Source organism: Ooceraea biroi, chromosome 2, assembly GCF_003672135.1.
Source record: "Ooceraea biroi isolate clonal line C1 chromosome 2, Obir_v5.4, whole genome shotgun sequence".
NCBI lineage: Eukaryota > Metazoa > Arthropoda > Insecta > Hymenoptera > Formicidae > Ooceraea > Ooceraea biroi.
In genome coordinates, this window is record NC_039507.1 from 14,251,843 (window position 1) to 14,264,876 (window position 13,034).

At 36.8% G+C, this 13,034-nt stretch overlaps 1 protein-coding gene across 3 annotated transcripts in view; it reads left to right on the forward strand.

Annotated features, from left to right (window-relative positions):
• The window catches only part of LOC105279061, an 88,217-nt gene that overhangs the window by 46,362 nt on the left and 28,821 nt on the right, over positions 1 to 13,034 (forward strand). For all 3 annotated transcript variants that reach the window (XM_011338604.3, XM_011338619.3, XM_011338610.3), the window contains 2 exons: positions 3,677 to 3,856; positions 5,836 to 6,002. In XM_011338604.3, the coding sequence (XP_011336906.1) occupies positions 3,677 to 3,856; positions 5,836 to 6,002 (347 nt within the window). The remainder of the gene's footprint in view (positions 1 to 3,676; positions 3,857 to 5,835; positions 6,003 to 13,034) is intronic.

Below are 13,034 nucleotides of genomic sequence, written 5' to 3' on the forward strand. Positions count from 1 at the left end.
TTTGTTTACACAAGTGTTTTTCTATAACCGAATTAAAATGGAACGCGATAAGTTGTTTTTCCGATGTGTACTTCTACACTATTTTGATTTGAAAAAAAAGTGTAACAGATCGAAGTGAAGCTCATCGATTGCTTGCGAAAATTTATAGTGAATCTGCTCCATCGGAAACAGTATGTAGAGATTGGTTTCGACGATTCAAAAGTGATGATTGTGATGTTCACGACAAACACCAGCCAGGTCACTCGCAAAAGTTCGAAGATGAACAACTGCAAGTTTTTTATTAATTTACGTCTTTCGAACCTAGTATTGATGATGATTGGCTCTTACTAGCTAGTAATTACTTTCTGCACTGAATCGGTTGAGAACACTGACGTCAGTACAAATCTCTTTGTTGTTAGTGAGGATGTAATTGATCTCATTTTTCACCATGTTATTCGGGCTTTTCCATGTCCACTTCCTTTGGGGAGGCTTCTTGAAGTGGGTGTTCATGCAGAATAGGTCTTACGCGCTCAGGTAATTCAGCAGCATCTGACCCCCTCGTTTCTGGTACCCAGGCCGAACGGTCCTATGTTCGCCGGGTCTGTCGTTTCCTTACAACCTATCTTCGCATCAAAGTCTCCGATTACGACGACAAACTTGGCCTTCTCAGCTCTCTTCGAGGTGGTCACATCTTCATAAAATTGCTCAGCCTCCATATTTTCAGTAGCGCTAGTCGGTACGTAGGCCTGAATAACCTGCATGGTGTATTTGTCATTTAGTTTGATCATGACATAGATCACTCTCTCTGAGTTACCACATGTTTTGAAGATCAGTTGCTTTAGGTTCCTGTGCACCATGATCGTCACTCCCCCGATATGTGGGTCGGTGTTAGTGTTGTTTTGGAACAGCAGGTGTCCGGATCTGAGCATTGTTGTGGCTTCTTCTCTCTAACGTGTTTCAGAGATACTCAGAATGTCTCACCTGACATGCAGCTCTTGTTCCAGTTCTTCAAGATGCTCTTATCGCATGGTGCGAGTGTTGTATGTCTCAAGCAAAAGTTTCCTCTGGAGACCGTTCTTTGTAAAAATAAATAAATAAATAATAAGAAACGTTTATTTATATATTTACGTTGATTTAATATTTTGTATATAATATTTTGTTTCTGAAGCTGAGAACAGCTTCAACTGTAAAGACTATTAGTTATTATCATTTAATTATTATTTAATCGAGATGTGCCCAAGCAATCATTATATGACAATTGCATGTTTTACATTTCCAACTATGCATACAAAATGTGACTCGTTTAAATTAGCTTCAGAAAATTTGAAATATAAGCATCACTATTTGTGAAATTTAACTTATGCATTTATTTCTATGAAGCGCTATGCATTTGACCATTTCGCTAATATCCGCGGTAAAACTGTATAAAAGGTTATATCTCGCGGATCTTTCTCATTTTGACATACGTTATGAAAGGTGAAGTTCTAAGTTTTTACTTAACATAGTTGTTAAGTAAACAACTACACATAGTTGTGACAGTCGTGTGTAGTTTCTAAAATATATCACAAATAATATTAAGGAAATTATACAGATTAGGAAAGCTAGATCAGTTCCGATTACTTTGACCTTGACATATTAGGTTAAATTTAATTCCTGCCGCTTGCTACTAGAGGGTGTCGGCTCCAACGCTGACGAGTTTTGACGGTGAAGTCGCATGTCTTTTGTAGTTTAAACATTGCTGAAAGTGATTCAGTCCTCACAGGTTAGATTTCTCGACGCCAAAGAGATTTTCCAATCGATTGAAAATGAACCGCGATAAGCTGTTTTTCCGACATGTGCTTCTTCACTACTTCGACCTCAAGAAAACCGCAGTTGAAACGCATCGTTTATTATCCGAAGTGTATGGTGATGAAACTCCATCGGAAAGAACATGTAGAGTTTGGTTTGAATGCTTTCGAAATGGTGATTTTGACGTAAGAGACAAAGAACGTCCCTGACAGCCGAAAAAATTTGAAGATGTTGAGCTGCAAGAATTGCTCGATGAGAATCCAGCTCAAACGCTTTTAGAGTTGTCGAAAGCGTTAAATGTTACTCTAATAGCCGTCTCAAAACGCTTGCATGCCATGGGAAAAATTCATAAGGAAGGGATATGGCTACCACATGAGTTGTTAGAAAATGCCATTTTGAATCGTTTGTCTATCGCGACTTCTTTGCTTGCCAGGCAAAGAAAAGAGTTTTTTGTGGTGTATTGTGACTGGCGATGAAAAATGGATTTATTTTGATAATCCCAAGCGGAGGAAATCATGGGTGGATCCCGGTCAACCATCCACTCAACGTCGAAGAGGAATATTCATGAGCATAAGACCTTGCTCTGCATTTGGTGGGACCAGGAGGGTGTGCTGTATTACGAGCTCTTGCGTTCAAATGAAACCGTTACAGCTGATCGCTACCAACAGCAATTATGCCGATTGAATGACGTTGATGCAAAAAAGACCATCCGTAGCCAACAATCGACACAAAGTCATTCTTTTGCATGATAACGCTCGACCACATGTTACGAAAAGCGTGAAGCAGACATTCTAGAGCTTGAATGGGAAGTCCTCCCGCATCCAGCGTACTCTCCAGACTTAGCACCGTCGGATTATCATCTCTTCCGGTCGATGCAACACGCGCTTACGGACACACACTTCTCCAGTTACGAAGAAGTCCAAAAATGGATGGATGAATGGATCGCCTCGAAAGACATCGCGTTCTACCGTCGTGGGATTGCCCTGTTGCCGGAGAGATAGAAAAAAGTAGTAGAAAATGGAGGAAATTACTTTAATTGAGGTTCATTCATTTTTCCTTCGAAACAAATCAATTTTGGAGACGAAAAAACGGCAGGAATTAAGTTTACTATCTAATATATAGAGGTCATTCTTCCAAGTAATCTGAACAAGATTTTGGTTTTTGCTCGTTGTTTCTTATAAAGTTATTAATAAAAAAAGTTTAATGATTTTACATGAATTCTCAGCTGTCCACACGAAAGGAGGAGTTACAGGTTGAGTTAGGTTAGGTAAGGTTAGGTTAAAATGTCTCCAAATGTCACAATGTCATAAGAATATACAAGAAAGGGCAAACAATAATAAAAATTATTGTTTACATAAATCTGCGAATCTATAAAAGATCTTTAAATATGAACAGTAGAAGTGTGGAGAGGGAGGGGCGGGATCTTTCCCCCTGAACCCCCGCAAAAAATCTAATCTAATCTAACCTAACTTAACTCAACTACCTTAACGTAACTTTTCCTTTCACACAGCTGAAAATTTGTGCAAAATCATTAAACGGTTTTTGTTAATCATTTTTTAATAAACAACGAGTGACGGCTAAAACGGCTTTTGCGAGTTACTCAGGAAGGTATCTATAATATCTTCTATGTCAAAATCAAAGTAATCGGAACCTAGTTCCCCTAATCTGCATAATTTCCTATTTGTATATAATAGTATTTGTGATATTTTGTGATATATCTCAGAAATTTCACATGATCGTTGTTAAGTAAATAATTGTAAAATAAAATTACTTAGAACTTCATCCTTTATAACATATATCAAAATGAGAAAGATCCGTGAAGTATAACCTTTTATACACTTTTACCAAATCCAAATCTGCTCGTTTAAAAAACACGTTTAAACCTGCTTCGCTTTTCCTCATTTAACAGCTTGACCCATTCGATGGAGGTACAGATAATGGTTTCACTTTCACGGCTACTAACTGGCCGACACAACCAAAAGGAATCGTTTACAGAATTACATCCAGATATCCGGCACATCCTGCAGGAAGCTTCTACTATCCGAATCTACTTCGTCTACCGCCAATAGCTACTCTTACATTTACCAAGGTATGTAAGTATTGCGAGGTTTAACAACTTTAAAATGTGACATGTGTGATCTACGATATTTGCATCTTCCTATGTTATATTATATTTGCATCTTACCCTATTGCGTAATTACGTATTTAATTTCAGATAGTTATTATTATTATTATTATTATTATTATTATTATTATTATTATTATTATTATTATAGCTACTATTATTATAATAATTATTTACCCTTAGCTTCCAACACAGGGGTACGTGAAACCCCCCAAGTAAAATAAAGTAATTCACGATTTTTGTAACCTTTTTTCATAAGCGAATATTTTTCAAACTAATTTTTTTCAAATTTTCTTGTGCATAGGCATATTCCTTGATGTGTGACGTATCGATGGAAAAAAGTGACTTAAAATCAATTGATTTTTTCTTACATTTTTAACTAAATGTTCGACGTGGAGTAGCCTATACCCCAGTGGGAAGCTCGTGAAAAGTGAAAGTGTGGGAAGCTAGGGTTAAATTAGCAAAAATTAAAGTTTTCGGTTTTTGCAATGTAAAATTGAATTGTTTCTTTTTTCTCTCTCTTCTTCTTCTTCTAAGGCTCTACAGCCCTGAAGAGGACCTTAGCCTCCCCTTAGTGAGGAGCCTTCTCCATTCCTCTCTATCTCTGGATCTTGTCCTCCAGTCACGGACCCCCAGCCGCTTGATGTTTTCCAGCATCGCGTTCCACCAGTGGTGTCTGAGTCTGCCTCTCGGTCTTTTGCTGTAGATGTTACCCTCGAGAATTCTCTTGCACGGGTTATTATCCTCCATTCTCTTAACATGGCCCAGTCATCTCAGCCTACTTTAATATAGGACATCTATATCATCATATATCTGATATATTTCTGAGTTCCTCCTTCTTCTGTATTCATTTTCATCCGTCCTAAGCTCCTTTTCAAGATTTTCCTTTCGAATCGGCCTAATCTTTCTGCATCTTCTGTTCTCAAGATTCATCTCTTCGATCCATACATCATTGTAGGTTTTATCAGAGTTTTATAGATGGTCGTCTTGGTGGTTCGTGCACTCTAAATAATAAGTGTTTGAAATTCAAACACTTTCGTTGTCGCCGTTTTCAAGATGTTTATTAATGTTTGATTCATTTCAAACATTTATAAGTGTTGGGTTTGTGGTTGGTGTTTAATTATATTACACGCGTAAGGTGTTTGATTTTCTAATTAATTGACATTTCCCGCAAATCAAATATTTATATGTTTTAAGTCTAACGAATTTGTTGGCGCGTAGTGGATGAATTGGTTCCTAGAGCGAGAGGAACCAATTCATCCACTACGCGCCAACAAATTCGTTAGACTTAAAACATATAAATATTTTATTTGGTCGCGACCATCAGATATTGCCAGTGTATCGCGATTTAAAATCCTTAATAAATACCTTGTTGGGCAACTCTTGCTCGCGAGAAACTGCGCCGCGAGCGCCATCTGGTTTGTTGAAATTTTGTAAGAATTCAGTACTTAAGTTTGTAAGTGTTTGTTTCATAAGTGTGTAATTAGAAAGTGTTTGAAATATAAATCTGTTTGACTTTCTAATAATCAAACACAAATTGTGTTTTATTTTGTTCCTGTTAAAAATCAAACGTATATATCTGTTTAATTTGACTCATGTTTGATTTTAGGAAAACAATTTTAATATATATATATATATATATATATATATATAGCAATGTTTGATACGAAAGTGTTTGAAACTCAAACGCTTTTCCACTTGCGTTCGATAAATCAAACATTATTTCTGCTTAAATGTGTATAATTCAAACACTTACGATGAAGCGATTTTTAGAGTGTGACAGGTATCTTGATCTCAGTAATTTTTGTGTTCGAATTTTGCTAATGTGGTCAATATGAACTTTCCGGTCAACCCAATATTTTCTTGCGCTGCGAAGTGCTAGTGACATTTCCTCCTTTTTTATTGGACTAATTCAAAGTATATTCGTGTGATTGTTGTTTCAGCTGCATGAATATACCCTGACTGAATCGTGTCATGAAAATAACATTGAGGTGAAATTTATCAATAAATTACAAGCAAATAGCGCAACTCCTAGAGGAATTGATCCGAACAAGTATATAAATAAGGATATTGCCAAGAAATGGAGAAAAATGGATAGCCAAAGATATAGGTATGCGATTTTACTTCAACTATTGTTCTACCTTTACCTTTATTTTTCTGAATCAAAATTCGGACATTGACAGCTTTGCTGTGTATCTAAAATTACAATTTAGGACAATATGACAATGTTGAATAAGCAGACTTACGTCATATTTCTCTCTGAGTAATGTTTAGTTCTGCCATAGTTCTATCATTAACACATATTTCCGTATACAGGGTGATTCAAAACAACTTCATGTCCTTGAAATGTCGTATTCCTGGTTGAATTCTGAGACGATTTTTCCTTTACCAAAATTTTCTCCGAAGCTTAGTTTTTGAATTATAAAAAGAAATAATTGTCGAATAACAGGCCGCGCGTGAGAGGCAGACAGGGGCGGCGCGCGGCGCGACTCACCGCGGCGCTTACGCGGGACGCTCAGCTGATCGCTACATACGATCTCTCATAATTCTCTCTCATGATTCTCTCTCTCACTCACTCACTTTTTGTTTTTATAATTGAAAAACTAAGCTTCAGGGACAATTTGGAAAAGAGAAAGTCTCAGAATTGAGTCAGGAATACGACATTTCTCTCACTCACTTACCTTGTAGAGAATGACTTCGTGTTGTTGTAGTTCCTTGGAAAAGACGAATCGATCATAATCAATATTTTATTCTTCCACACACAAATTTTACGCAGATATTCAATCACAGTTTCGAGACACTGAGAGTTCACAGCAGAGTAATTAATCGAAAGTTTTTTTTATAAACTATTACGTTTCACTCACTCGATCAATGAAACGAGAAATGTACTAATGACTCTCAATCACTCGCCGACTAAAAATCACTCACAAGAAAGAAAGAAACACGCAACACAACACAACGCACGGTACACAACATGTTTCTAACCTCAACACATGTTTACGCGGTGACAGGAAGCAGTCGACTGATTTTTTATTATGATGGTACTAGCGTTGTCCAACTTGTGATCGGTTGAGGCCTCAGTATTCAGATCGTGGCAATTCGAAAAGTATAAAACGTATAATGCCGTATGATGTTCGTTTTGAGTTTAATTAAAATTAAGTGTTTTTAAAATATTTAATATTTTATTACACTTTATTATTTAAAAGCAATCATAATATAAAAAAATTTGAATTAAAACTCTTGTAATTTTTTCTTACATTTTGATAAACGTAAGATATTCGACGTAAAAAATATTAGTCGCCCTGAAAAGGGCGAATTACTTTTGATCGTCCTGAAAAGGACGGATTGTTTTTGGTCGTCCTGAAAAGAACGGATTGTGATTCTCTTTTACAAGAGATGCTCAAAATGGCCCCCGTCCATTCGAACGCAGGCCCTCATCCGTCGTAACAAATTTCTTTGCACGTTTTCCATCACGTCGTCTTCGATGGTCCATATGGCTTCCCGCAATCTTCCTTCCAAATCTTCTAGGCTTTCGGGATGCGTTTTATAAATCATCTCTTTGCAATGACCCCAAAGGAAGAAGTCCAGCGGATTGAGATCCGGGGATCTCGCAGGCCAACGTATCGGGCCATATCGACCCATCCAGCGTCCAGGGAACTGCCGATTTAGAAAATTGGTCACAATTCTTCCGTTGTGTGGCCCAGCACCGTCTTGTTGGAATATTATTTTGCTTCTTTCGTACAACGGCACTTCTTCTAAAAATTCTGGTAAATTGTCGCTTAACAATTCCAGATATGTTGCGGCAGTTAAAATGTCTGGAAGAATAATTGCACCTAGGATTTCAGTTCCAAAAATTCCACTCCAGACATTCATCTTCCAACGAGTCTGGAAGTTCCTGACTCGTGTACCGCCGGGATTTTCCTTGCTCCATAAGTGCATGTTGTGCGAATTAAATACCCCTTCTCGTGTATAGCGATAAATAGCGTAAATAGCGATTCATCGCTAAATATCACACGAGAAGGGAATGTGGGATCTTGTTCTGTTCTTCTTATAAAATCTTCGCAGAACCTTCTTCTCAGAGGATAATCTTCTGGTTGTAAATGCTGCACGCGGGTGTAATGAAACGCGTGCAGCTTTTCTTCTTTTAAGATCCTCTGTACGGTTGAATATGCTAAATTGTGTTCTCGAGCAATAATCCGAATACTTGTTTCGGGATTTTGCTCGACAGCGCAAACAACTGTCTCCGTATTTCGCAAATTTCTTGCGCGACGATCTCTCCCTGTGTCGTGTTTGTTCGGCAGGACATTCCCTGTTTCGTACAACCTTTGCGCTGCACCAAGTATGACACGGGCCGACGGATGTCTTGGTCTATTTGGGTATAATTCGACGTATCTTCTTGCAGCAACGTTATGCTGCCCGTTGCATTCACCGAGTGCCATCAGCATATCGTAGTATTCTTCGTATGTGTATGCTGCCATGTCGTTCTCCTAATGCTTCTTCTAATGTCGTTCTTCTAATAATCAAGGGATTATTGATTGCAGTATCGATCGCTTCATCCTATTTATACGATCTTCGCGGGGGGTCGATACCCCCTCCGCGACCCCCCGCGAAGATCGTATAAATAGGATGAAGCGATCGATACTGCAATCAATAATCCCTTGATTATTAGAAGAACGACATTAGAAGAAGCATTAGGAGAACGACATGGCAGCATACACATACGAAGAATACTACGATATGCTGATGGCACTCGGTGAATGCAACGGGCAGCATAACGTTGCTGCAAGAAGATACGTCGAATTATACCCAAATAGACCAAGACATCCGTCGGCCCGTGTCATACTTGGTGCAGCGCAAAGGTTGTACGAAACAGGGAATGTCCTGCCGAACAAACACGACACAGGGAGAGATCGTCGCGCAAGAAATTTGCGAAATACGGAGACAGTTGTTTGCGCTGTCGAGCAAAATCCCGAAACAAGTATTCGGATTATTGCTCGAGAACACAATTTAGCATATTCAACCGTACAGAGGATCTTAAAAGAAGAAAAGCTGCACGCGTTTCATTACACCCGCGTGCAGCATTTACAACCAGAAGATTATCCTCTGAGAAGAAGGTTCTGCGAAGATTTTATAAGAAGAACAGAACAAGATCCCACATTCCCTTCTCGTGTGATATTTAGCGATGAATCGCTATTTACGCTATTTATCGCTATACACGAGAAGGGGTATTTAATTCGCACAACATGCACTTATGGAGCAAGGAAAATCCCGGCGGTACACGAGTCAGGAACTTCCAGACTCGTTGGAAGATGAATGTCTGGAGTGGAATTTTTGGAACTGAAATCCTAGGTGCAATTATTCTTCCAGACATTTTAACTGCCGCAACATATCTGGAATTGTTAAGCGACAATTTACCAGAATTTTTAGAAGAAGTGCCGTTGTACGAAAGAAGCAAAATAATATTCCAACAAGACGGTGCTGGGCCACACAACGGAAGAATTGTGACCAATTTTCTAAATCGGCAGTTCCCTGGACGCTGGATGGGTCGATATGGCCCGATACGTTGGCCTGCGAGATCCCCGGATCTCAATCCGCTGGACTTCTTCCTTTGGGGTCATTGCAAAGAGATGATTTATAAAACGCATCCCGAAAGCCTAGAAGATTTGGAAGGAAGATTGCGGGAAGCCATATGGACCATCGAAGACGACGTGATGGAAAACGTGCAAAGAAATTTGTTACGACGGATGAGGGCCTGCGTTCGAATGGACGGGGGCCATTTTGAGCATCTCTTGTAAAAGAGAATCACAATCCGTTCTTTTCAGGACGACCAAAAACAATCCGTCCTTTTCAGGACGATCAAAAGTAATTCGCCCTTTTCAGGGCGACTAATATTTTTTACGTCGAATATCTTACGTTTATCAAAATGTAAGAAAAAATTACAAGAGTTTTAATTCAAATTTTTTTATATTATGATTGCTTTTAAATAATAAAGTGTAATAAAATATTAAATATTTTAAAAACACTTAATTTTAATTAAACTCAAAACGAACATCATACGGCATTATACGTTTTATACTTTTCGAATTGCCACGATCTGAATACTGAGGCCTCAACCGATCACAAGTTGGACAACGCTAGTACCATCATAATAAAAAATCAGTCGACTGCTTCCTGTCACCGCGTAAACATGTGTTGAGGTTAGAAACATGTTGTGTACCGTGCGTTGTGTTGTGTTGCGTGTTTCTTTCTTTCTTGTGAGTGATTTTTAGTCGGCGAGTGATTGAGAGTCATTAGTACATTTCTCGTTTCATTGATCGAGTGAGTGAAACGTAATAGTTTATAAAAAAAACTTTCGATTAATTACTCTGCTGTGAACTCTCAGTGTCTCGAAACTGTGATTGAATATCTGCGTAAAATTTGTGTGTGGAAGAATAAAATATTGATTATGATCGATTCGTCTTTTCCAAGGAACTACAACAACACGAAGTCATTCTCTACAAGGTAAGTGAGTGAGAGAAATGTCGTATTCCTGACTCAATTCTGAGACTTTCTCTTTTCCAAATTGTCCCTGAAGCTTAGTTTTTCAATTATAAAAACAAAAAGTGAGTGAGTGAGAGAGAGAATCATGAGAGAGAATTATGAGAGATCGTATGTAGCGATCAGCTGAGCGTCCCGCGTAAGCGCCGCGGTGAGTCGCGCCGCGCGCCGCCCCTGTCTGCCTCTCACGCGCGGCCTGTTATTCGACAATTATTTCTTTTTATAATTCAAAAACTAAGCTTCGGAGAAAATTTTGGTAAAGGAAAAATCGTCTCAGAATTCAACCAGGAATACGACATTTCAAGGACATGAAGTTGTTTTGAATCACCCTGTATATTGAATAGAAGAACTATTATCTTATATATTTCCATTTTTAATTATGTCATTAGGTTTATCCAATTTTAAATATATAAACTAAATTAATCTAAAAATTTTAAAAAGTAATAAAAATTTTAATTTATTTATTTTAGAATTGGATTATTTTTTTATTTTACTTATTTTATTTTACTTTAATTATATCTGTAATTATATCTTCTATTTAAATTAATAATTATTTTATGACAGTAAATTGTATAACAATTTCTAATAAAATTTATTTTTCGTCCAAATATGTGTTTTAATTGTAAGAGTCATTCAATAAATAAAGACAAAACTTGAAGGTTATTACACTGATTATTATTATCAATTTTGATCTTCGAGTTCCATGTTTTTTGTTATTTTGGTTCCTATGTTTCGTGAACATTACAGTTTACATTATCAGGACAAGAAGTACCTGATACTGATACTGACAATCAGGGTATGTTCCACTTGACGCGCGCAACGACGCGAGCGTCATTCTGTCTTTATTGCTCATTAAATATTGAACAAAGATAGAATCGCATCGTTGCGAGCGCCAAGTGGAACGTGTCCTCATAAGACTTTCTTACGCATGCATGATATTAGGTCATCTTTTCTTTTTGACTGAACTGGCTCCTTCCAATGTAGAGAGAAAAAGATAAACTAGTTTAGCCAGTTTAGCTAAAAGGAAATAGACTTTTGTAATAATCTCACTGCTCGTACGAATCACTATAAATGCTTTCAATCTTATGTATATTAAAATTATTATAATAATAAACATTTTTGTATATTTACTCTAAGTGACACACACACACACACAAAATAAGAGTACATGTTATTTTCACAATATTTTACAGTGTTGCTGTAATGTTGTTTAAACTATATTGCAAATTCATGACTATACAATATTTCTGCAACATTGCACATTGTAGTGCAATGTTGCAGCAATGTTGCTGCAAGTGTCTGTGCTGTATGGGTACACAAAGGGTAGATAAAGGAAAAGGGAATCACAAAGTATTGAATTATGAAAGCACAGAATGCATTTTTTACTTTTAAATATAATTCGCGCACTTAAGGTGATCCTGGAGTGACTAGTGAAAAGTGTTGCCAATTGCACACACACATATATAAAAATTACAGTTGAAATGCTTTTTATAAAAATTTCGCAATTTGTACGCACAAAATTGCGGTTGTTTACAATTGGAATAAAATAAAGGAATATAATGAAGCTTTTCGAAGTGACTTTAGAAGTGTAATAAAAAAGAATAGTATAAATGAAAATCTTGTACATACTTATACATACATGCAAGATTTTCATTTATACTATTCTTTTTTATTACACTTCTAAAGTCACTTCGAAAAGCTTCATTATATTCCTTTATTTTATTCCAATTGTAAACAACCGCAATTTTGTGCGTACAAATTGCGAAATTTTTATAAAAAGCATTTTTTTGTGCAAATGGTAGCACCATCGCGAAAAAATTCCCTAGTCACTCCAGCATCCCCTCACAACGAAGTACTGGAAACCATATAATTTATTGGGCAGAATAATCGATATAAAGGCAGATTTTAAATGAAAAACGGATATCAATAATTAGCTCTTGATTTTTTATGTCTCCATATCGATGTATTGTACGAGTGTTTCCAAGCATGCGAGTGACATCAAAGAATGTGTTTCTTAAAGAAATTCTCTTGCACACCATCTGTCAAAAATTATTTATTGCAATGTCATCGATTTATAAAATTACATTAACAATGTCTAAGTCAAAATGACAAGCATGAATACTAATTTTTATAATTCAGCTTTTACAGGTACGGCAAGTACACGTATCCAAAGTTAAATCAAGCTATTTGTAAATGTGATCTTATACGAATAAATTATATTTTACCACTTGTATAATTACAAAATGCTTTGTAATTTTGTATACTGTACTATTTCACACCCGAAATTCCAGTTTATGGATGCGACAGTCTTGTGGGATCGCAAATCGCATCATGTGCTAGAAATAATAAATTTTCATTTTATATCTTATAGGCTGATGGCATATTAAACATATTTTAATCAATTCAGCACACTTGTTACAAGCGATACAATGTCGGCAGTCTACAAATACGATATCTCGGTTATTAATATCACAAGTGTCGCACTTTAACAACAAGTAATTATTTATTTCTTTATTTGATATGAGAGATGATAAAAGGTCGCTGTTTCTCAATATATTTATATATTTCTGGATATATTTTCTTTATCTCTCTCAGATTTTGCGGC